At 33.9% G+C, this 22,495-nt stretch overlaps 4 protein-coding genes across 4 annotated transcripts; 1 reads left to right on the plus strand and 3 right to left on the minus strand.

The window, feature by feature from the left end:
• Positions 1 to 2,824: 2,824 nt before the first annotated feature.
• Positions 2,825 to 3,244, plus strand: LOC18050335 (NAC domain-containing protein 83). The gene has a single exon (XM_006444377.1). The coding sequence runs from the start codon at positions 2,825 to 2,827 to the stop codon at positions 3,242 to 3,244; it is 420 nt and encodes a 139-aa protein (XP_006444440.1).
• A 2,927-nt stretch (positions 3,245 to 6,171) lies between these two features.
• On the minus strand, positions 6,172 to 7,077 carry LOC18050336. Its single transcript, XM_006444378.2, has one exon. The coding sequence runs from the start codon at positions 6,919 to 6,921 to the stop codon at positions 6,466 to 6,468; it is 456 nt and encodes a 151-aa protein (XP_006444441.1). The 5' UTR covers positions 6,922 to 7,077; the 3' UTR covers positions 6,172 to 6,465.
• A 4,044-nt stretch (positions 7,078 to 11,121) lies between these two features.
• On the minus strand, positions 11,122 to 11,679 carry LOC112100012 (proline-rich receptor-like protein kinase PERK2). The gene has a single exon (XM_024187578.1). The coding sequence runs from the start codon at positions 11,677 to 11,679 to the stop codon at positions 11,122 to 11,124; it is 558 nt and encodes a 185-aa protein (XP_024043346.1).
• A 1,352-nt stretch (positions 11,680 to 13,031) lies between these two features.
• Positions 13,032 to 13,517, minus strand: LOC18049101 (the record flags this gene model as incomplete). The annotated part of the gene is made up of 1 exon (XM_006444379.2): positions 13,032 to 13,517. A coding segment is annotated over one exon (486 nt), but the record flags the coding sequence as incomplete, so codon positions are not given.
• Positions 13,518 to 22,495: the final 8,978 nt, after the last annotated feature.

Genomic DNA, 22,495 nt, shown 5'->3' on the forward strand with positions numbered 1-22,495 from the left:
ATTGTTAAATAAGTAGATGATATTTTAGATATTCTATCTTTTAAAAAAATCCAGCCTTTACTCCCAAAAGCTCAAAATTTTAACTTTTACTATTAGATAAAAACAATAACTTATTTAATTTTCAAAAGCTCTACTGAAAAAATAACTAAATAGCAAATTTTTTTTTATAAGAACTTATGAGTTTAAATAAGTACTAATAAACATTAGATAAGACATAACAAACAAACACTTAAGCTATTGAGAGCAGAGATTGAAAATCGTTTTGTAAACATTAAGATGTCTAAAATATTATTTTTTTATTTGAAAATCTTATCTCATTCTTTTCATAACAAAATTTAAAAAAACTTGCCTATTAAGTTAATTTAATAAAAGCTCTTGTTAACAACCAAACAATTATAATTTTTTTGATTAAAAAATTATTTATTAGATAAAGGAACTAGTTCATATTTTTAAATTAAATTCATACCTCATAACAATCACGAGTTTTATGAAAGCGAATTAATAAACGTTACACGATATTTCCTTTTAAGATGCATATTACGGATCTCATAAAAAATAACACTATATTTTCCACCATCTTTTTATTATATTTTATAGGGATATTATCATTTTCCCACCAAAGGTATTCTGACACATCGTGTCAGTACCATGGTTTGGTAAAACTATCAATTTACCACGAAATATTTAAACTGTTAGCATTTTCCCACCATTCCGTTAAAACTCAGTTAATATGTAACGGAAAATTTCTAAAAGGTCAATTTTACCCCTGGAGCATAAAAGACCATGTAATTAACCTTTTATGAATTTTGTAAGTAAATCATCATTTGTTATTCTTCCTTCTTAAAAGACAAAAATTACTCTTTATGAATTTTGTAAAATTGACCGTGTGGTGTTAGGTACTTCATAAATTGATTTAATTTATTTAATTTTTAAAGGGTAAATTTATTTATTTAATTTTTTTGTGTAAAATTATTATCATCATATCAAAGATTAAATTGCTTCTTTTGCACATTCTTTTTTTTTCCCTTTCATAAATTGATTTTTAGTAGTAGAATAAATTGTCTTTAGGTCGTCAATTTAATAAATAAATTTGTCCTTTAAAAATTAAATAAATTAAATCAATTTATGAAGTGCCTAGCACCACATGGTCAATTTTACAAAATTTATAAAGGATAATTTTTGTCCTTTAAGAAGGAAGAACAACAAATGATGATTTAATTACAAAATTCATAAAAGGTTAATTACATGGTCTTTTATGCTCCAGGGGTAAAATTGACTTTTTATGAATTTTCTGTTACATATTAACTGAGTTTTAACGGAATTGTGGAAAAATACTAACAGTTTAAATGTTTGGTGGTAAATTGATAGTTTTATCAAACCATGGTACTGACATGATGTGTCAGAATATCTTTAGTGGGAAAATGATAATATCCCTATTTTATATTAAGTAATGTAACATTCATTTATTATATGAAAGATAAATTTAATAACTTATAAAATTTTATCGTCGAGTACGTGAATGATGGATCACTTCAAATGAAATCGATTGAAATGTTATATGAGAACAGCGGAATTATTGATTAAAACAAAAAAAAACAAAAACAAGAGTCGGTCTCACACATTGCATTTTCTTTCTAATTTAATTTTTCATTTTTGGTCCGCTTGAGGTCGGTTCCAAGTGAAAGCCCGTGGAGAGCAGCACAATTGAAACTTTGGCCCATTCAATACGACTCGTTTGTTGGAGTCGAGAGCAAATCACATATCCCCTTTCTACAGTCGGACTATTGGCACCCCTCTAAAGTTCTATTGAAACCCCTTTTTTAAATTATATTTCATTTAATACCAAAAATATTCTTTTTTAATTTAACACTCTTTTCATTTATGAATTTTTTAGTTTCCTCTCTTCAAACTTTCTTTATTATTTAATTCTAAAGCAAAAAATCTAAAAGAAAAACTAAAAGAAAATAATGAATATTTTATGGATTTAATACAATTTTCTTACCTATAAATTTTGGGTTCATTGGGTTCAAAAATTAGTTTGAGAATCCTTAAGAAATTAGTTAAATTAGGGTAAAATTTTGTTTAATTTATTTTTTCACTATGCTGTATCTTAATTATTATTTTTTTTGTTACAAGAACTCTATTTTGGCTTAGAGGATTACTTCTTAAATTCAAATTATTTTAATGATAATAAAAAATTTGTGCAAGAAAAAAAATGAGGAGAGAAAGAAAATATAAATGATTTTCATTCTATTTATATTTGTCCTTAAATGTAATTGTAATGTAGCAGAGGTTTTATGAGATTAATGAAGGGGTGCCAATAGTCCAACTCCCATTTTTAGTACTTGCTGGCATGAATTCGAGCCTTCGGCTTTGGTTTGTTACTGCCAATCTAGACTTTGGTGTCAACAATCTACGGGTGAAAAAAAAAAAAAAGAGTTGGACCATTGGCACCCCTCTCATCTCCTCATAAAACCCCTCTTTTTAGTTATATTCATTTTATTTCTGAAAATGTCTTTTTTTTTAGATACACTTTTCTAAGTTCCCAATTTTCATTTGATTTGTTTTATTTTAAAAACTCAAAGTATTATTGTACTATTTTTTTAATTATTTCCAATTTTAGTATTATCCTACACACAAATTAAAAAGTTATATGGGTAATAATTTTTTTAGTGTTAATCATTGGCTGAAATAACACATATTTCAAATTATAATTTCAAAGTAATTTTAAGTATAAAAATATTTAATCAATAAGAAATCAAAAGAGAACAATAGATTATTCAACAAGATTTCTGGAACTCTAGCCCATTTTCTTGACGATTTCATGAGAACTGAAAATCTCTACGGTTCCAAGGAACTGTGGCAGATTTGGAGGCAATTTGGAAGACTCGATTTAGAATATGGTGAAGATCTTTACTTTTTCACTCGCTTGAAAAAGAAGAGTGTTAACGGTTCCAGGATTGATCACAGAGTCGGTACTGGTACGTGGCAAGGAGAAGATGTCGGCAAGGTGGTTGTGTCCCGCAACTCTAGAAAGAAAATTGGTTTCAAGAAAAGGTTTCGATATGAGAAGGACAAGTCTCCATACAATGGTTGCTGGATTATGCATGAATACTCTCTGAATCCTTCACTGTTGCCGAAAAACCTTCGATCCAGTGACCTTGTTCTTTGTCGAATTAAAAAGAATGGTGAGCCGCGGCAGCCGGGCAGAAAAATTCAAGGAAAAAGAGAAAGTCGGGCATAAATTGTGTATAATTTATTTTAATTAGATAGAAAGTAATATATAGAATTTTTTTTTTTAAAGGATTGATTATGAATTAAGTAATTTGTTGGAAAAAAAATCTATATGTGTTTAATTTTCAATTATCCTTAATTATAATTTTATTTAAAGTGGGGTTTTATAAGAATAATTTAGGGGTGCCAATAGCCCCACTCAAAAAAAAAAAAGTGTGTAATTTATACGCTGATTCTGTAAGCCAAGAAAGCCCAAATGTCGGAATTTCGATTTGGGTTGGGCTAGTACATAAATTCCTCCTATCCTAAGCAAATTCCCAGCTATGAACTGTTGTTATGCGCTTATGAACTTGTATACCCTCCAACTAGAAACCCTACAAGTACACTTGAGCACCTGACACTTACAAGGATGGCAATTTTATTTTGGTTAGCCAGTTTGGCTTTAGCAGTCCACGTTCCACAAGGCACGAATTATTGCCTAGTGTGTGCTCAAAACTAATCATGATGCAAAAATAACTCAAAATTTAATGATTTTATTTCTTAATTGAACAAGTATAATTTTAGATTTTTATAATATATTTTAGAATATATATGAAATTATATTAAGTATAAAATTAGTTTCAAAATCTGTTGTAGGATGTGATGATTTTGTTAAAAGTAATTTAAAAAAAAATCAAACACCAAAATTAAATTTTAATTTTTTAAAATTACTTTTGAACTTTTAAAAAAGGGGAGATTGTCAATTTTCCCCTACAGTAATTAACATATACTATTTTTTTCCCTGCTGTTTTTTTAATGGCCAAAAACCCCCCTCATAGCATAAGTTTACAATATTACCCTTATTTTCAACTACTCTTTTATTTATATTTATTATAAATTAATTAAATCACATGAATAGAAACTAAATAAAAAAATTAAGCATTAAAAATAAGAAATATATGTTTTGATATGAGCAAAAAAATTAATAATAAATTTTTTTCTTGTACTTATTTATTTTGTGAAATTTTTCTTATAATAAATATATAAGAAAATTATTATAAAATGATAAAAAAATTATTATAAGAAAACTTGAATGATAAATAAAAATTTATTATAAGATAAATAATAAAATATTTTGCCGATACTTTTTACATTTAATTTTAAAATATTACACTATGTTTATTATAAGAAAATATTCACATAATAAATAATTACAAAAAAAATATTATTAATTTTTTTACTCACATCAAAACATATATTTCTTGTTTTTAATACTTAATTTTTTTATTTAGTTTCTATTCATGTAATTTATTTAATTTATAATAAATGTAAATAAAAGAGTAGTTGAAAATAAGAGTAATATTATAAACTTATATTGTCAGGGGAGTTTTTGGCCATTATAAAAATAGTAGGAAGGTAAATGATATGTGTTGATTACTGTAGGGGGAAAGTGACAATCCCCCTGAAAAAATCCAAATTGTCCCTAAATTAGTGTTGGTTAATACATATAAAAATAAATGATTAACTTGATGAGAAATAACAAGCTAACAATTATATTTATTATAATAAGTTAAAAACGTTCAATATGATTATTATTGTTAGTATTTTTTATTCCCTTAAAAAATTAACATAAAAAATTAGATAAGATTACATAATTCACAATCTTTTTTTTTTTTGTCATTAATGGGAATTATTAACTGAAAAAAAACCCAAACTATATTGATATAAAAAAGCATTTACACCGACGAATCAATGTCAAAAATCAAAGGCAAGTTCACGAACCCATTTCCTTTACCTTATAAGTGGAAAACGATGTGAAAGAATTACATGAAGTCGTCTCAAACTCAAAAAGCTCTTGATGCTTCTTTCCATTTTCCAAACTACATGACAACCATGTTTAACAAATAATGCCTTGCGGGCCCGTAACCGCATTATCATGAATGCACCGCCATATCCTTCATATCCTTCTTTCCCACCCAAGGCATTTTTTTTAATATTATAATAATAGAAGATTATTCGTATCCTTAAAATACCCACCAAAAAAAAAAAAAAAAAACAATTTAATATGTAACCATGTAAGCTGGATCAAAGGCAAAAGTTTAAACATACACGCAACTCACACATGGTATGTTTTAACATACATCCGAAAAGAGGGAAAGCTTCCTTTCTCACAATCTTTGGAAGGTATAAGCTAAAGCTGTGCCACACCTACACGTCTGATATAAGCATATAATTTTTCCATCTTTTTAAATGTGGATTTATTGTATATATTATGTAGTGTATACAGCAAATCTGTAATTTAAAATAAGCAGACGTCCGCACTAGAGAGATGAATATGGTAAGTCCATTTTATACCACTTAGATTGATTTACCAATAGGATTTACGAAGTAAAATTAATAATATAAATTAATTTTTTATTCAAAATCAAATGGATTTTGTTTTTGAGAGGAGCTAAAATGGATGTTTCATTCCGTACAACAAAGTTCGGTAAGGGAAGGTTTACGGAGTTGGCAAAAGCCTTTGAAATAGAAAAGAGTTGTAAAGAGACAAAGAGAGCGGAAATTTAATATTGTGGGATCTACGTTAATTAATTCATTTTTACGATTAAAAAGTAACACTCAAGCCCGAATAATTAACCTCTGGATCAATTTCAATCTAGTGACTAGAAAAACGCGTTTCGAGCTCACATTTGTCAATTTTGTGTTGAAATATTAGTATGCATGCACAGTTAACAATTTTAATCATACGTATATCAATCATATATCTGGCTTTGTGTGGCAATGGCAAAACCCCTAATCTCACTCCTAGATAGATAACAATCATTCATCTCCTTAACCTAAATCAATCATTTTTTTTTTATGAAATTTATCTTATACTTGCAAATTTTTTAATAAATATTTTTAAAAACTTATCCTCATAAATATTCTATGATGTCTTTACCAGTGACCAGGGTGGCCTATTTGAAAGAAGAAGTTTTAATGCCAGCAGCTACTCCAGTTGCAAAGAAGAACTTTTCACAATTTTATTTATTACATTTGCCAGAACAACATTAGTAAAAGCAAAAATAGCAGGGCAAAGGAAAATTTGTTGTCTTCTTTCTTTGATCTCCTCGATGAATTTAACAGCATGTAATTGTAATCCAAATTGAAGGGTATTTATGGCTCTTACATTGATTCTGGTGCGCAGCAATTTCTGAGATGGGAATAGGCATTAGCTCACGGCCATGCTCTTAAAATTAAAGTCTCCTCCTGTTAGCTTCGACAAACGACCTGAGAGCCAAGCCTTGCTGCATCGCGGGGCACCAACTGACCCTGCGCCATCACTAAAGACTTGTAGATATCGACGATCACCTTCTCATCATACTCCTTAAGTGGGCCCTTTCCAAATCCATAAGCCCCATTGCTGCCTATGGCTCCTCCGCCGTAACCACCAGATGCGCAGACTCGAGAGTTCGCGAATCCCATCATCATTTTCACGTACGCGTCACGTAGCCAGATAAAGAACTTCTTAGGGGAAGGCAGTCTCGAGATTTTAAGCTTTGGTTTGATCTTGATCCGCCAGCTGAACCGTCTCCTCCGGGTTGAAGTTGAACCGAGCTCCGACCGGCTCGTCCGCCGTCCCCGGCCCTCCCTGTTTAGCTTCTCGTAGCCTTTCCTCCGCCAGTAGCCTCTCAGGCCCTTGTACACCGTCGTTGAAACGCCTTCCATTTGTTCTTTTTTTTTTCCCTTTAAATTTTGTGTTGCTCTTGGTTTCTACAAATTTAGACAGAGAGCAAGATAAAAGCTGGTGAGATTTCAAGTCTTGAAGATAGAAATTAGGAGATGGTTGTGTGACAAATAAATGTGATGTATTTATATATAAACATAAATACTTACCGCATGTATTTCTTATATTATATTATATATATTTTAAGAACTTATGAAGATGGGAGGTGTTTCGTAATTGATGAGAGATGCCCCTTTTTTTTTTTTATTCTTTTAAAAATTAATGAGAGATGCTAATCCAATAAATAGTCACCGGTTTTTCTCACGGCTGCCTTGTCTGTTGATTGATTTATGGACTTCGCACGTGCCACTTACAGATGTTCATTGCCTTGGATTCGATCTATAAAGATAAAGGGTCCCGCATGGCATGGTCTGAAGTTCAGAACAGTTTCTTCCCAGTTTTCCCATTACTAGTGTAGTCATATTCGTTGACTTAAGTCCTATATAAATCATGATTATTGAAAATCATTTGGGAAAATTACAAAAATTACCTAAAATTATAGATAATTCATAAAATATCTAATTTAACATTTTTTTAATTAGTAGCCAAAAAATATTTTAAGAGTAAATGCCTCTTAATAATCAGTAATCTATCACATTAAACTCATAATTAATAGGATATTAAACCGGTGCTCAATCTAAGAATAAGAAGACTTTGAATCTAATGTCGAGTTTTTTATAATCTTTTATCATGTAATCATATCAGTGTGCAATCGAAAATTTACATTACATATTTTTTTTTCTTCCAATAACTACCAATCACAATATAAATTAAAAACAATTTATGTTTGAAATGTCATTTTTACTACTATAATAAAAACAAAAAGTAAAGTTTACTTATTAGCTAAACTTTTCACTCGCGTTATCGAAACAGTTTTATCCGAAAAAGATAGTTGGGTTTTAGGTTTAGGTTCTGTTTAGTTGGCTGTAAGATAAGAAAGGAAGGTGTATTTTGTTTGATTGTCCAAATTGTGAAGGACAGTGGATTCCTTAGTCCTCTCACCTCGAACAATGAAGAATTCGGCTTCCTCCCATCTTAATTCATTTTGCAGTTTCTAAATTTATTTGATAGTGTTATGGTTTAATTAAAATAATTAAAGCGGGCGAGAGGGAGCCAGGGTTGGCTCTCATATGATATGAATAATAATGATGCGGGCGGTGGAAGATGGTTGTGTGTTATTTATGAGTACGGTATTAGTAGTTGGAGGGACCTCGCGCTTCATGCCTACACTACACTTCACTCTCAATCTCAAAAAAAAAAAAAAAGAGTTGGTTGAAATTTGTAATCTAATTGATGGACCACAATATCAAGGCATGGCTCTGCTTAGTGCTTTTACCATCTGCAAGTGTACATCTAGTTGACTTTTTTGCTACTAACTTAGTGTGACTTTTTTGCTACTAACTTAGTGTGACTTTTGTGAGTTTATGTGTAGACTAAAAACAGTTTCTGAAAAACACATTTTTTTTTTAAAGCTTTTCATTTTCGATACATTACGTAAAATAGAAGATTTATGCGGAAGGTTAGAAAATTATTCAGGTTCTAACAGCAATCCTGTGAGAATAAAACATAGTCCATGCCAACACCCATGACATTGCTTAAAATATTTAACCATCACGTCTTTCTTCATCATCAATTGTAGTTGTGGATGTGGTCTTGTTGGTATGGCTACTTTGTCATTATGTCATATGATGACTAGACTTAAGCAGGTAATGCTGAGTTCTCAGAGTATTATTTTTCATTTATTCACTATCTATTATGTGTGTCTGTCTGTATATCATTATCATTGACCGAAATATATTCGAATAAAAACAGAACAATATTGTAAGAACACTTCAAAATTTTCCTTCCATTTGATTAAAAATAAATAAAAATCTATGATATTTCATTCTTGGGACAATAAATAATTCGGCTCGTACGGCCGTGTTATTGCTCGGCGGTGAAGTGAAAGAAGTTAATCCGAAGTGAAATTTTCAAGGCCATGTGCGTGGATGTCATTGTATATACAATATAATTGTCGATTAATTTATAGTTTCTGTCATTCCCAAGAAGCGAGATCCAGCCATGTTTACTAGTCCTTTCTTTACTTCCCACTTCAGGCCCGAGGAATTCGAATCCGGATCCGTGCATCGAGTCTAGCAATTTTCAGCAGAGGAATTATTATTTAACGGATAAATATTTTGCTGATTTGAATATTAATACAATGAGACTTTTATATATCTTTCTAGAAGGATGCCAAATCAGTTAAATATTTCAAGTTATTTTATTTATATGCTTATTTCAAATTCTCAAAAAGAATTTAAAAAAAAAAAAAACCTCGAAAAATAATCAGATTCAATCTTTTTTTTCCCCCAATATTTCTTTTATCGTTTCCAATTGGTAAATGCAAATGAGAAAAGATTTTAACTTAAATCGGTCTCAATGGTTCTTCAAAGGCAGATAAGAAGCATGTGAATTTGTCAATCGCAAGGACTTGGTGGAGCTTCGTTCGGTCAAATTTAATTGGATTGCAATGGGCATTGGGCTTTGCAGAGCTTTGTTGATTCTTCGTGAGCCTAATTGGGCCTTACTGAATTGTTTGCAGGCCTGCTAAAAATCTGGTCTAAAAATTATCTTCTCTTATAATTTTAGTTATAATTTTGGTGGCAACTAGAAAGTTGAAAGTAATCCTTCTGAATTCAATAATCCGAGTTTTTAATGGTTTCTACCACGTGTCCGCTATTAAAAGTGTGAAATTGAGATTTAACTATATATATATATAGTAGTTTTCTGATTTATAATTTTAAAGTGCGAGAAAATTCTGAGAAAATTTTAAAACTACAGAGTTTTAAAAACTTAAAACTCTTAAACGACACGATTTATGCGTTTTCTCAAATATTTTCATACTTTAAAATTCCGGATTTGAATATATATACACACACATATCAATATCATAGAATAGAATCGTGGTACGTGAGTACAAGCCGCACATGCAAGGCAAACTCGATATGATCCATTTTAGAATTGTCGGTGAACGCACACACTATACCTCATCCCCACAAGCGCATTCATGTTCTCACATTCTCTCGTCTCGAACATGATTTCGAGTAAATTGAACACGAACTGAAAATTAAGTGGTATTTCTTTTTTTTGCTTGCCACTCTTTAGCAACTTCCCTTTTTTCCTTTTTCTTTTCTTTTTCTTCTTTTTCAACTTTAGACGAAAGGATTTCTTAAAAATAATAATAACAATAATAAAATAAATTCACATGTTCTGTGAAAATTTAATTCGATAAATATTAACTTCTTCTGCTTCATCTTATTTTTCCTAAAGAAAAACTTATTTTCGGTTAAATTATTACATTTTTAGTTTAATTTACAATCTCATTTCATCTGAATTTTCTGTTTCACAATACATTATCGCATTCTTCCTCAAACACAAACACGAAATAGAACTAGTTTTGACATTTGGTAAGAAAAAAAAAATTATTTAATTTCTCAAAAAAAAAAAAAGTGGGCGAATTTCGGTGATGCAATAAGTACGGGTTTGAGATCTGCACACATATATAAAGATTTGGGTTTTTTTTTTTTGGTATAAATCTCAGTAAGTAGCAAGATTTTTTTTTTTTTAAAAAAAAGAATTCAATAAATAGCAAGAGGCTCACTATTAGATTTGCAAATAGCATGATCTTCCCCTAATGACTTGTACTTACATATTGAGAAGGTTAGTGATATGAGCGTAGTGAGTTGTGCATGACAAAATTGCATGTTTCTTTGCACATTGGCAGATTGGAGTGAACTAGCAAAATGTAAAGCCCACTTTTAACTATATATGCAGTTAAAACTTAAACGTATTTGCATTAATTTGGAAAAAAAAACGAAAAATCTGAAATAAAAAAAAATGGGGAGCCACTGAGATCAAGATTTTTTTTTTTTTTTTTTTTGGCAGCACTAATGAACAATAGAGAGGATCCAATATTATTCGAAATCGACGCATGTTAAATATTAAATGAAGACACATTAATTTGTGTAGTAAACAAGTCTTATTTCTATTTCCAATATTCCATGGAAAAGCTAGCTGTGGCCAAGACATGAACTAATAAAACTAGATCAGCTTCCGTAAGTGAGCCTAAGAGATGATGGAACAATGACGATTGTATCTAGGTTTTAAAAGCAACAGAGTAGGGAAAGCAAGAGCAAGACGGAGGAAATATTGATGAACTTGAGCACCAATTTGGTGGAGTCAGAAGCCTCAGGAGAAGGCGGTGGGTTATAGACACCAGGAACGTTCGGGACACCACTTTCCGGGGGCGGAAACTCACCTGAAGGAGGTGGAAACGGCATCGGCGTCCTTGGCGGAGAAAGCTGAGGAACGTCTGGCGACGGTGTGCATACAGAGCAGCCTTTCGGCGGTGCTGGAGGTGGGGGACATTCTGGTAACGCGGGTGGTGCTGGTGGTGGAGGACATTCTGGTAACGCGGGTGGTGAAGGTGGGGGAGGAGAAGGCGGCTGAGGTGGCGGCGGTAAGATCAATTCCGGCGGTGGCGGAGACGGCAATGGTTGGCAAGGGTTCTCGCAAGACTCGCATACGACTGTGCATGCAATTTGGTCTTTACTTGTTGTTGATATCAATGTTTCTAGCGACGATGCGGTAAATGCCAAGTTTGATTGCAATGCAAGGAAGAATGTGAAAAGATTGAGTAGTGGTATCGTGGATTTTGCCATAGTTTTTGTGAAAGCAAAGGAAATTTGGGAAGTGATGATTTTGTAGGATTAATTATCCTCTTTGCTATTGATACAAGGTGGAGACTGAAGAGAGAGGATTGCATGTGTCTTGGTGACCGCACTATCACTTGGATTTTATCTTCTACGGCACCGTTTTTAAATGAACAAAAATCAAGAAAATTACCTTTTTTTTTAAATAAAAAATTTGTTAAATGAAGAGGTTGCCCTTGGCTCCGTCCCCATTTTGCTTACCTCAATTTTGGCCAATCTTTTTCTCTCTCTCTCTTTTTCATTAATAATTCGGCTCAAAGCCAGTTTTGGCTATCACTATCCAGCGAAATACAACTAAAAAGAAATTAAAAAACGCTTATCCTTCATCACAACTTAAAAGCGAGGAGGAAAGTGCTTTAAGATTATAGCTCAACCGCTCATTTTCATTTTGCATCTGGGACTCTGTTATGGCCTCCGCATGGTGGTAAATGGATAGCAATAAAAGAAAGCGATCAGCTTGCTAGTTTATTTTACGCCTAACATTTACATATTGAGCGATCTGGCTTTCCTATGAAGCAGATTATCTTAATTGAAATCAACAAATCATAGACAACTCCTATGGCACTCTTGAGAATATGCAAAAATCAAACTCCTATATAATCACATACAACACGTATTGGCTGAGATGGTATTACAATGACGATTAATTTTTGTATTATTCTTCGATATGATAACTCTATTCTTGGACCACTTTGATTGTCGGCAGCCCATAACCAGTCTGGACAAGTGACAAGAAATGGATTAACAAAGGATCCAAAGAGAGCAGAGCCAAAGCCAACAGATTATCACAATCAAAAGCATTAGTAACTGGTTCGAATTGCAATTAACATAAAACTGATGTTAACCGGTGGTACGTTTCACTTTAGTACTTTACCTATATCCACAACCGTAGTTTTTGAGCCGAGTCGAGTATTTGATTAAAGTAAGACAACGTCCACCGCGGAAACCCTCCCCACTCGGTATACCATGCTAGAATTACTTGGAACAATTAACAATGCAAAAGTTTATTAACCACGAAGTTTGTCTTATGAATGTATATGCTAAAACGTAATGCACTAGAAAATTGCATCATTAGTTCGTTTTTCTGTTCTTGGTTTTACCCTATTTCAACTAGCAACCTCTCCTTGCCAATTACCATTCACATATTTAATTGAATCGTTCAAATTTCAAGTGCGCAATAGGGAAAAAATAGAATAATCTTGCGGATTCCATTTTCCTTTATTGCAAAAATTTACACCTTATCCGATATTACTGTTACTTTGATATCAAAGTTTACAACAAAGACGAGAACAATTTCATGATCAAAACCACTCCCCACGAAGCTCTCTCAAAACCCTCGAGTGCGGAAACACCTCAGGATCCCCACACATAGCATTCTGTCTAAATATCTCAGCACCTCTCCTGAGAGCCTCCTCAGCAGTGTCAAGCTGTTCTGGCCTCCACCCAATCACATCACTTCCAACCGCATCCGCCGTTCCATCAGTTGCCCGTGTTATCGGCTTCCTAGTATCCGCCATCTCAATCTCCGACAACGGCGATGCCTTATTGTGGCCAAAATATTCCTTGTCACTCTCAACTTTCTCGTGCTTATCTCTTTGCTCATTCTCTATGTCATTTGACAGTGGCGTGCCATCTACCGCAGCACAAATCACTTCACCCAGAGCTTCTGCTTTAGTACTGCTCTGACGCTTTTGTTGAATGTGAGGGTTTAAGGGCTGATTCACTCCGTAGCTTTCAAGCCTCGAAGAAGAAACGTGAGGTGGGTTAGGTGGCACCAGGGGATCGTGTTAAGATTTCGTTAGCTTCACTTGACTAATTGAGAGAGATTATTTCCTTACATGTGGCTGATTTGTAATCCCTTTGAATATGGGATCATTATTTACTTTCCCTTGTTTTGTGAATATTTGCTCTTGTAAACTTATATAAGTACTCTGTAATTCTACTGCAGAATATACATAGAAGAATAAAATCTGTATTCTTTTCAAATGTCATTTTTCATGGTATCAGAGCAATGGTTTTGATTCAGTAAAACACTTCCGCTTCTTTTTTTATGGATGATATTGATATTGATAGTGATAGCAGTCACAATCATTCACCAAATCATATATCTTCTCAAACCTCTCATCACACTATGTCTATGTCTACGGTTGATTCCTCAGACCCTCTTTTTCTTCATGCTTCTGATCATCCTGGCATGATTCTTGTTCCAAAAGTCTTAGATGGAACAAATTATGCTATGTGGAAGAGATCTATGCTAGTGAGTCTTAGTGCAAAAAACAAACTGGGATTCATCAAAGGAACCATTCACACACCAGATGAAGATGATCCAAAACATTCTTTATGGCAGCGCTGCAACGATATGGTGCTTTCTTGGATCCTTAACTCTCTAAATCAGGAGCTTGCAAATAGTGTACTCTATTTAGAGACACCCTCAGAGATTTGGACTGACCTTCAAGAACGTTTCTCTCAAGGTGATTTTTCCCACCATTATCAAACTCAGCAATCTATTGTTGAATTAAAACAAAATCAAGATTCAATTTTTTCTTATTACACAAAGATAAAAATGATGTGGGATGAGCTAACTACTTGCAGTCCTTCAATCACATGCACCTGTGGAGGACAAAAAGACTTGAAAGAAAAAGAAGAAAAGATTAGGCTGGGACAATTCCTCATGGGATTGAATGAAACATACTCAGCTTTGCGAGGACAAATAATGTTAATGTATCCTCTACCAACTGTCAAAAAGGCATATTCTCTTCTCCGTGAGGAAGAAAAGCAGCGAGGACTTACTGTAGCCAAAGGCATTGATCTCATTCATGCCATGAGTATCAAAGCTCATGATAAATCTAGAGAAACACAATTTGATGCACAACAACAAACCAAACAAGGATCATCCTCTCATCCCAAGCCACAAGGAATGAAGAAATCTTTCTTTTGTACTTACTGTGAGGGCACAACTCATTCAGTAGATCGTTGTTACTACTTGAATGGATTCCCAGTTGGTCATAAGCTTCATGGCAAAGACGTTCAGCCTCCAAATCGAAGCAGAAAACCTGTTGTGCATCAAACTAGTGCTGAAATGAATCAGAACTTAGCAAAGACACCAACTGAACAAACTCCCCAATTTACCTCTGAAGAGCTTGCCCAAATAAAAGCTTTCCTTAGAAATGGTAACAATCCTGCTCGAGCAAACTACACAGGTATCCCTATACCTTTTTGTTCATCTTTCAATACGCAAAAGACAGACTTGAATCACTGGATTATTGATAGTGGTGCAACAAATCACATAGCAACTTCAATACCTATTAAAACTCCTCTGTCATCTCAAGTAACCTTGCCTAATGGTGCCTATTCTAAGATAACTGGAATTGGTTCAACACAACTCTCAAACCACCTACATGTTAATCATGTATTATGTGCACCATCATTTCATGTTAATTTACTGTCAGTAAGTCAACTTACTGCTGCCATGAATTGTTCAATCCATTTTTTTCCCACTTTCTGTATATTGCAGGACCTAGCTTCGAAGAAGATGATTGGCTTGGGGAAGCAGCTTAATGGCTTGTACTACTTTGTTCCTCAAGTGAAGTCTACACCAACTTCTTTTTCAATCACTCATCATGCTGATTCTACTACACATATTACTTGGCACAAGCGGTTAGGACATCTCTCAAAAGCACCTTCACAATTTTTAAGCAATAATATTCCTGCATTTGTATTTGATTCTCAACATTCCTGTGAAACTTGCCCTTTGGCAAAGCAAACTCGATTACCATTCTCTTCAAGTTCTATTCAAACTTTGCATTCATTTGATCTTATTCATTGTGATATTTGGGGACCTTTTCGTACTGCAACTCATACAGGGGCACATTATTTCTTGACTATAGTGGATGATTACACTCGTTTCACTTGGATTTTTTTAATGAAATTTAAATCCGAAACCCAAGGATTAATAAAAACATTTATTTCTTTTGTGAACACTCAATTTAATTGTCAAGTTAAATGTCTTAGAAGTGATAATGGCTCAGAATTTCTTTCCATGAAACCTTATTTATCCACCCTTGGTATTTTATTTCAAAGCTCATGTCCATCTACACCTCAACAAAATGGTGTCGTTGAACGAAAACACCGTCATCTCTTAAACGTTAGTCGAGCTTTGAGAATTGATGCCAATCTTCCTTTAAAATTTTGGGGGGAGAGTTTACTTACTGCAGCTTATCTTATAAATCGTCTTCCCACTCCCTTGTTGCAATATAAATCTCCATATGAGTTGTTGTATAATAAGCCACCTAACTACACTCACTTACGAGTTTTTGGATGTCTCTGTTATGCAACAAATCTACAGCCATCCAATAAGTTTGATTCTCGGGCTCGACAATGCATCTTTGTTGGTTACCCTATAGGCCAAAAAGCCTATCGGTTATATGATCTCCATACTCACCAATTCTTTTCCAGTCGTGATGTCATTTTTCATGAGTCTATTTTTCCTTTTCTTCGTATCGAACAATCATTAGATAGCACTTTTCCTCAACCTAAGATATCAGATTACATCGATGATCTATCTCCTCCTGCAACTCATACTGTCCCTCCAGCATCAGAGACCATTATTCCCTCTCCTAATCCTTTATTGTCATCAACTTCTTCCCCTTCTTCCTCTATATCTTCTCATGCCCCTCCTATTCGTAAAAGTGACCGTGTCAGGCAACCATCTGTTCTCCTTCGTGACTTTCATTGTGGACAGATTAGTACAACACCATCAACTGCAACTTCAAGTCAGTCATTTTCAACTAAGTCAGGTACTCAATATCCTTTAAGCAAATACATTTCCTATGATTCTTTGTCTTCTACTCATAAACACTTTGTTAACACCATTTCAAGTGTCCTAGAACCAACCTCTTATGCTCAGGCTGTATTGGATCCGAAATGGAAAGAGGCTATGCAACGTGAACTTGATGCTCTCAATTCACAAAAGACATGGTCCTTGGTCCCTTTACCTGCTGGTCACCGTCCTATTGGCAGCAAATGGGTTTATCGTATCAAATACAATTCTAATGGTACGATTGAACGTTACAAAGCTCGATTAGTCGCCAAAGGATTTTCTCAACAAGAAGGCCTGGATTACACTGAGACATTTGCTCCTGTGGCTAAATTGACCACTGTTCGTTGTTTACTTGCTGTGGCCGCTGCAAGACATTGGCCATTGTATCAAATGGATGTGACCAATGCCTTTTTGCATGGTGATTTAGAAGAAGAAGTATATATGACTCCACCGCCGGGACTTTGTCGACAGGGGGAGAAGCTTGTTTGTCGACTTCATAAGTCCCTTTATGGGCTTAAACAAGCTCCTCGCAATTGGTTTGCGAAATTTTCTCATGCTGTCAAGAAAGCTGGCTTTATTCAATCACATTCGGATTACTCATTGTTTGTGAAGACAAAAGGCACATCTATAACCATGGTTCTTATTTATGTAGATGATATGGTGATAACTGGAAATGATGCAGTCGCTATACATAATCTCAAACAATTTCTTCACCAGCAATTTCATATCAAAGATCTCGGTCTTCTTAAATATTTTCTTGGGCTGGAAGTTGCAAGGTCCAAAGCAGGTCTTGTTATCTCTCAACGAAAATATACCTTAGAAATCATAGATGATGTTGGATACTTGGGTGCTCAACCGGTAAATTTTCCCATGGAGATGAATTTGAAGCTCACAAACCATCAAGGTGATTTGCTGCATAATCCAACTCGCTACAGGAGATTAGTTGGCCGACTAATATATCTCACAATTACGAGACCAGACATTACATACTCGGTTAACATCTTAAGCCAATTTATGCATGCTCCAAGAAAGCCTCACTGGGATGCTGCTCTTCGTATTATTAAATATTTAAAGGGTAGCCCTGGTTTAGGTTTGTTATTCTCCTCAAGCAATTCCTTTACTTTAAAGGCTTACTGTGATGCTAATTGGGCAAACTGTCCTATAACAAGAAGATCAACAACAGGTTATTGTGTGTTCTTAGGGGATTCTTTGATTTCTTGGAAAGTAAAGAAGCAGAAAACAGTCTCAAGGTCATCATCAGAAGCTGAGTACAGGTCCATGGCAGCAGCAACCTGTGAGCTCACTTGGCTTAGATTTTTATTCAATGATATGCAAATTTCCATAGGACCAGCAAGGCTATTATGTGATAACCAAGCTGCTCTTCACATAGCAGCAAATCCGGTATATCATGAACGCACCAAACACATAGATCTTGACTGTCATGTGGTAAGGGAGAAAATACAAGATGGTCAGATAATCACCAAATTTGTTCCATCTCATTTACAGTTGGCAGACATTTTTACAAAAGCTCTTGGAGGAAAGGTGTTTAAGAGGCTAACAACCAAGTTGAACATGCTAGATATACATGCTCCAACTTGAGGGGGAGTGTTAAGATTTCGTTAGCTTCACTTGACTAATTGAGAGAGATTATTTCCTTACATGTGGCTGATTTGTAATCCCTTTGAATATGGGATCATTATTTACTTTCCCTTGTTTTGTGAATATTTGCTCTTGTAAACTTATATAAGTACTCTGTAATTCTACTGCAGAATATACATAGAAGAATAAAATCTGTATTCTTTTCAAATGTCATTTTTCAGATCGGTATCTGTCTCTTTATTTTTAGGATTGTTTCCTGCAACTGCTGCTTCATTCGATGACCCCTGCAACAAATATACACGAATGTGAACTTATGAAGGAGTCATTAACTAATTGAAGAAAAGCTAGGGTTAATTTGCATATAATTAGTAAATAATAAGAAAAATCTTAAAGAGGGAGTCTTACTAAAGGTTCATCGTAATGAACATCGGGGCCTTTTTCAACTTCACCAGAGTGAATAGCAGTGTCAGCAGTGCGATCGGTCGAGGCTGCAGCAGCAACGAATTCTCGTCGAAGACATTTATTGCGAGCTGTTGAGAAAACCCAGCAAGATCTTCCTGCAGCGGTTGCTAATCTTGATTGCATGTTTGGGTGTTTGCTGTTACTCAAATTCCGGTTTGATTGTTGATCAGCTTTTCTTTGTCGGTATTAAGAAAAGAAAGGAATGTGTAAGAGAAGTGAGACTGTGAGAGGGACGTTCTAGAGACGACACGATTCCTATTCTGTAACGTGGCAATTGCTTAATGCGCCTAACTGTACCTTGCGTGTCACCTCGCTTTTCATTTGCTTCGTATAAATAGTTCATTAGCAATCGCCAACCGCTTCGAGGATCAACTAGAAGAAAGTAAGATTCGACGGCTGACCAAATTGACCTAGAGTTCTCTAGCAAAATCGAAAACGGAGACTTTGTATCTCATCAACACCAACCGTGGGACCACGTTAATGGTTTTGTAAATGAAAATAGGGTTATTTTTACATACTTTCCCTGAGATCTCACGTAATAACACTTTAATAAAAAGTATGACAATATTTTTACATTCCTCCCCCACTGTTAGTATAAAATTATATAAGGCTAAAATCATAAAAGCTCATTTAAAATTAAAAAAAAAACTTAAAAACTTAACTGTAGTAGCATTGATAAGCGCGAAATGAAGAGAAGCATCACTCCATTACCCGGTCCAATTCATTATCCAAAAGAAATCCCTTCACAAAAGTGTAAATCTTATGCAAAAAGATTACACTCACACAACATTCACCCCTCAGCAACGTCAGTGTGAGAACAAACAAATATTATCGAGCTTGAAGATCAAGATTCATCACCATTTTGAACTTACCCATGAACAAGACAAGCTTGGTTGGTGATACAAGACTGCCGACGAGCGAGTACAAATGGCGACGTGGTTCCGCAACTGATATTGGAGCTGCGAAGAGGTTAGTCTTTGTTAAACACTATTGCATGTAAATTATAGCTTTGGTTTTCTTCATTTTGGATATATAAGCTGGAAAAATTGGTACCGCCGTGTTGTGGATTATGGGTTTCGATGTATGTTAAATTAGTGGAAAAGTCATGTTGGTTAGGTTATTATCATGTGATGTATCAACTATGCAAAAATTGTTCAGAGCTTAACATATCTTGTACTTCAGCTTAAATGTGTAACATTTGTGTGATTGGAAATGGAAAAAAATGGGTCTTTTTTGTTTGTTTGAAGTTAGAGGCTTTGTTATTGTGAAATGGCTTGTTTTTTCCCCTACTTGGCTAGTGAAAATGATAATGGATTTTTGGGTTTGTGCAATGGTTGTTTGTTTATTTATTTCGTAATGCATGACTATAGGAATACAAATTGTGCTGGTATTGTCAAATTTTATAAGTTGCAGTCATTATCATTAGGAAGGGATTATATAAGCTTTACTGTTGAGGTAAGAGGATTTGTGTGTGAAATAGTAATTTTTTCCCCCGCCTGGCTGGTCAAGATGATAGCCATTTTTGGTTTATGTGATGGATGTTTGTTAATTAATCTTGTAATGCATGATTGTAAGGTTGGAAATTGTGCTGGTACTATCATATATTGTAAGTTGCAGCCACTGTTATGGGTTTAGTAAAAGTATATAAATGCCACTGTTCCATCTGTAATATTAGAATTTTTATAATTTTTTTTTACGCAAATCTCAAACTTCTAAGCAATGTGAAATTTATGTTTGATGTGGGTATCTTAAACTTTTGAGTATACTTATATGTCTTTACCGCCAAATATTGCCAAATATTAGCTGGGAAATTGTACCTCTCAGCCTTGAAAGTGAAATACAAGTATGCAACCCAAGAGGGGGGTGAGTTGGGATTCTAAAAAATTATTCAATTTATTAAAGAAAATTTTAATGCAATTATAAATCAAATTCAAAGCAATAACAATTAAGATGATCACAATATAAAAAGATAAGGGAAGAGGGATTCAAACACAGAGATTTTTACGTGGTTCGGCCAACCTCGCCTACGTCCACGACTCCAAGGCTTCAAATGCTTACACTTGACTTCCAAGGTGTCAATGGACCTTTACAACAAGAGATTATCCCCAATCTCTTAACCCAAGTGTATCCCAATATTTACAATCACTCAAAGTAAAAGATTACAAACTGTTTTGCCTCTCACAATATATAAGATTACACAATGATGCTTAATAAGTGAATAGATGAAGCAAGAATGTGTTCTAAGCTCTATGAAGATTGTATTCTCGGATATTAGCTCAAATGATTGTGTTGTGATCAATCTTCTTTGAATTTGAATGAGCTTATTTATATCTGGAGCTGAAAATCTTGCCGTTACAAACTGTCGAACAGAAAACGGTTCGTCGTTAACTATAAACGGTTAACCGTTTCGGTTGGTCAAAGTTACCGTTGGGCCAGATTTCAAATAAACGGTTAGCCGTTTAGGATTGCCCTTTCGCCGTTAACTTCCAGAGACCTGCAAGATGAGCATTTGTTATCCGTTTACGCTAAATGGTTAAGGACTTGCATAAAGTAACGTTTCTGGATATTATCGGTTAACCGTTTGCAATAAACGGTTAGCCGTTTGTCTCCAGTAACCTGCAAAATGAACATCAGTTAATCCGTTTTCATTTAGCGGTTAAGGGATTGCATAAAGTGGCTTCTCTGGGTATTATCTATTGACCATTTAAAATAAACGGTTTGCCGTTTGGCTCCAGTAACCTGCACAATAATTTAGCCTTATCAGTTTTCGTTAATCAATGCCAGAGGAGGACAACCTTCAATTCTGGACGTTATCGGTTAACCGTTTAAAATAAACGGTTCACCGTTAGGTTCTAGTAGCCTTCCCATCTTTGGTGTTTTCCGTTAAACATAAACGGCTAGAGCTTATGCAATATGTTGCTCTCTGGTGCTAATCGGTTAACCATTTAAAAGAAAAACGGTTTATCGTTAATTTCCAGTAACCTCCCCATCTTTTGTGTTTTCCGTTTTTCATAAACGGTTAGAGGTTTAGGAAATGTGTTGCTCTCTGCCTTTAATCGGTTAACCGTTTTAAATAAAATGTTCACCGTTTATAACTAGAATTGCAATTTTAAACGAGTTTTTGCAGAGAATCTCTTCTTAATTTGAAAATCCATCTTTTATGAAGAAATAAGGTAATGATTAAAAGGGCTTTCGTTTATTAAGAAATAGCTCCAATATTTTTGTCAAAATACATTTAAAATTTGTTATCATCAAAATCAATATTATTAACATATTAATGTTAACAGAAAGGGTATTTTTTGTCATTTTTAGGGCACAAACGGTCAACCAACGGAAATACTAAAAACAGGGGAGTGATATAAAAATACCATCATATTTTTATTAAAGTGTTATTACGTGAAACCTCAGGGGAGGTATGTAAAAATAACCCATGGAAAATACCATTTAAGAGCAATGAGAATAGAATTTGGACCCACATTACGACACTGTCAACTTTCCCCATTTGACCCCAATTTTAACACGTCAGTTCTATTAAAAATAAAGGGAAAATTTATGGACTCTCCTAAAAGATATAAATAAGAGTATCTCTAAAATTTTTTATAAATTTTACTTTTTAAATATTTATTTATTTATTTATGTGACAAATAAAAAAGTAAAAAATATATTATTCTCCAAAAGACTTTTCAAATATAAATGAGTTAGTATTATTTTAATTAACTAACTATTTTTTTAAAGAAAAAGTCAATAGTAATTAAAGCACATCTTTCTCTTTCTCCAATAAAAAGTAATAAAATATAAATTGAAGATGAAGAAAATAACTCTCCAAATTTGAAGAGAGATGATCATTTCTTATTTGAAGAATTTTAATTGGAGTGTCTTTTGGAG

Source organism: Citrus clementina, unplaced genomic scaffold (assembly GCF_000493195.1).
Source record: "Citrus clementina cultivar Clemenules unplaced genomic scaffold, Citrus_clementina_v1.0 scaffold_3, whole genome shotgun sequence".
Lineage (NCBI taxonomy): Eukaryota > Viridiplantae > Streptophyta > Magnoliopsida > Sapindales > Rutaceae > Citrus > Citrus x clementina.

Bases quoted from the DNA above. Each gene is read 5' to 3' on its own strand.
- LOC18050335 (XM_006444377.1), top strand. From the start codon at position 2,825: ATGAGAACTGAAAATCTCTACGGTTCCAAGGAACTGTGGCAGATTTGG.
- LOC18050336 (XM_006444378.2), bottom strand. From the start codon at position 6,921: ATGGAAGGCGTTTCAACGACGGTGTACAAGGGCCTGAGAGGCTACTGG.
- LOC112100012 (XM_024187578.1), bottom strand. From the start codon at position 11,679: ATGGCAAAATCCACGATACCACTACTCAATCTTTTCACATTCTTCCTT.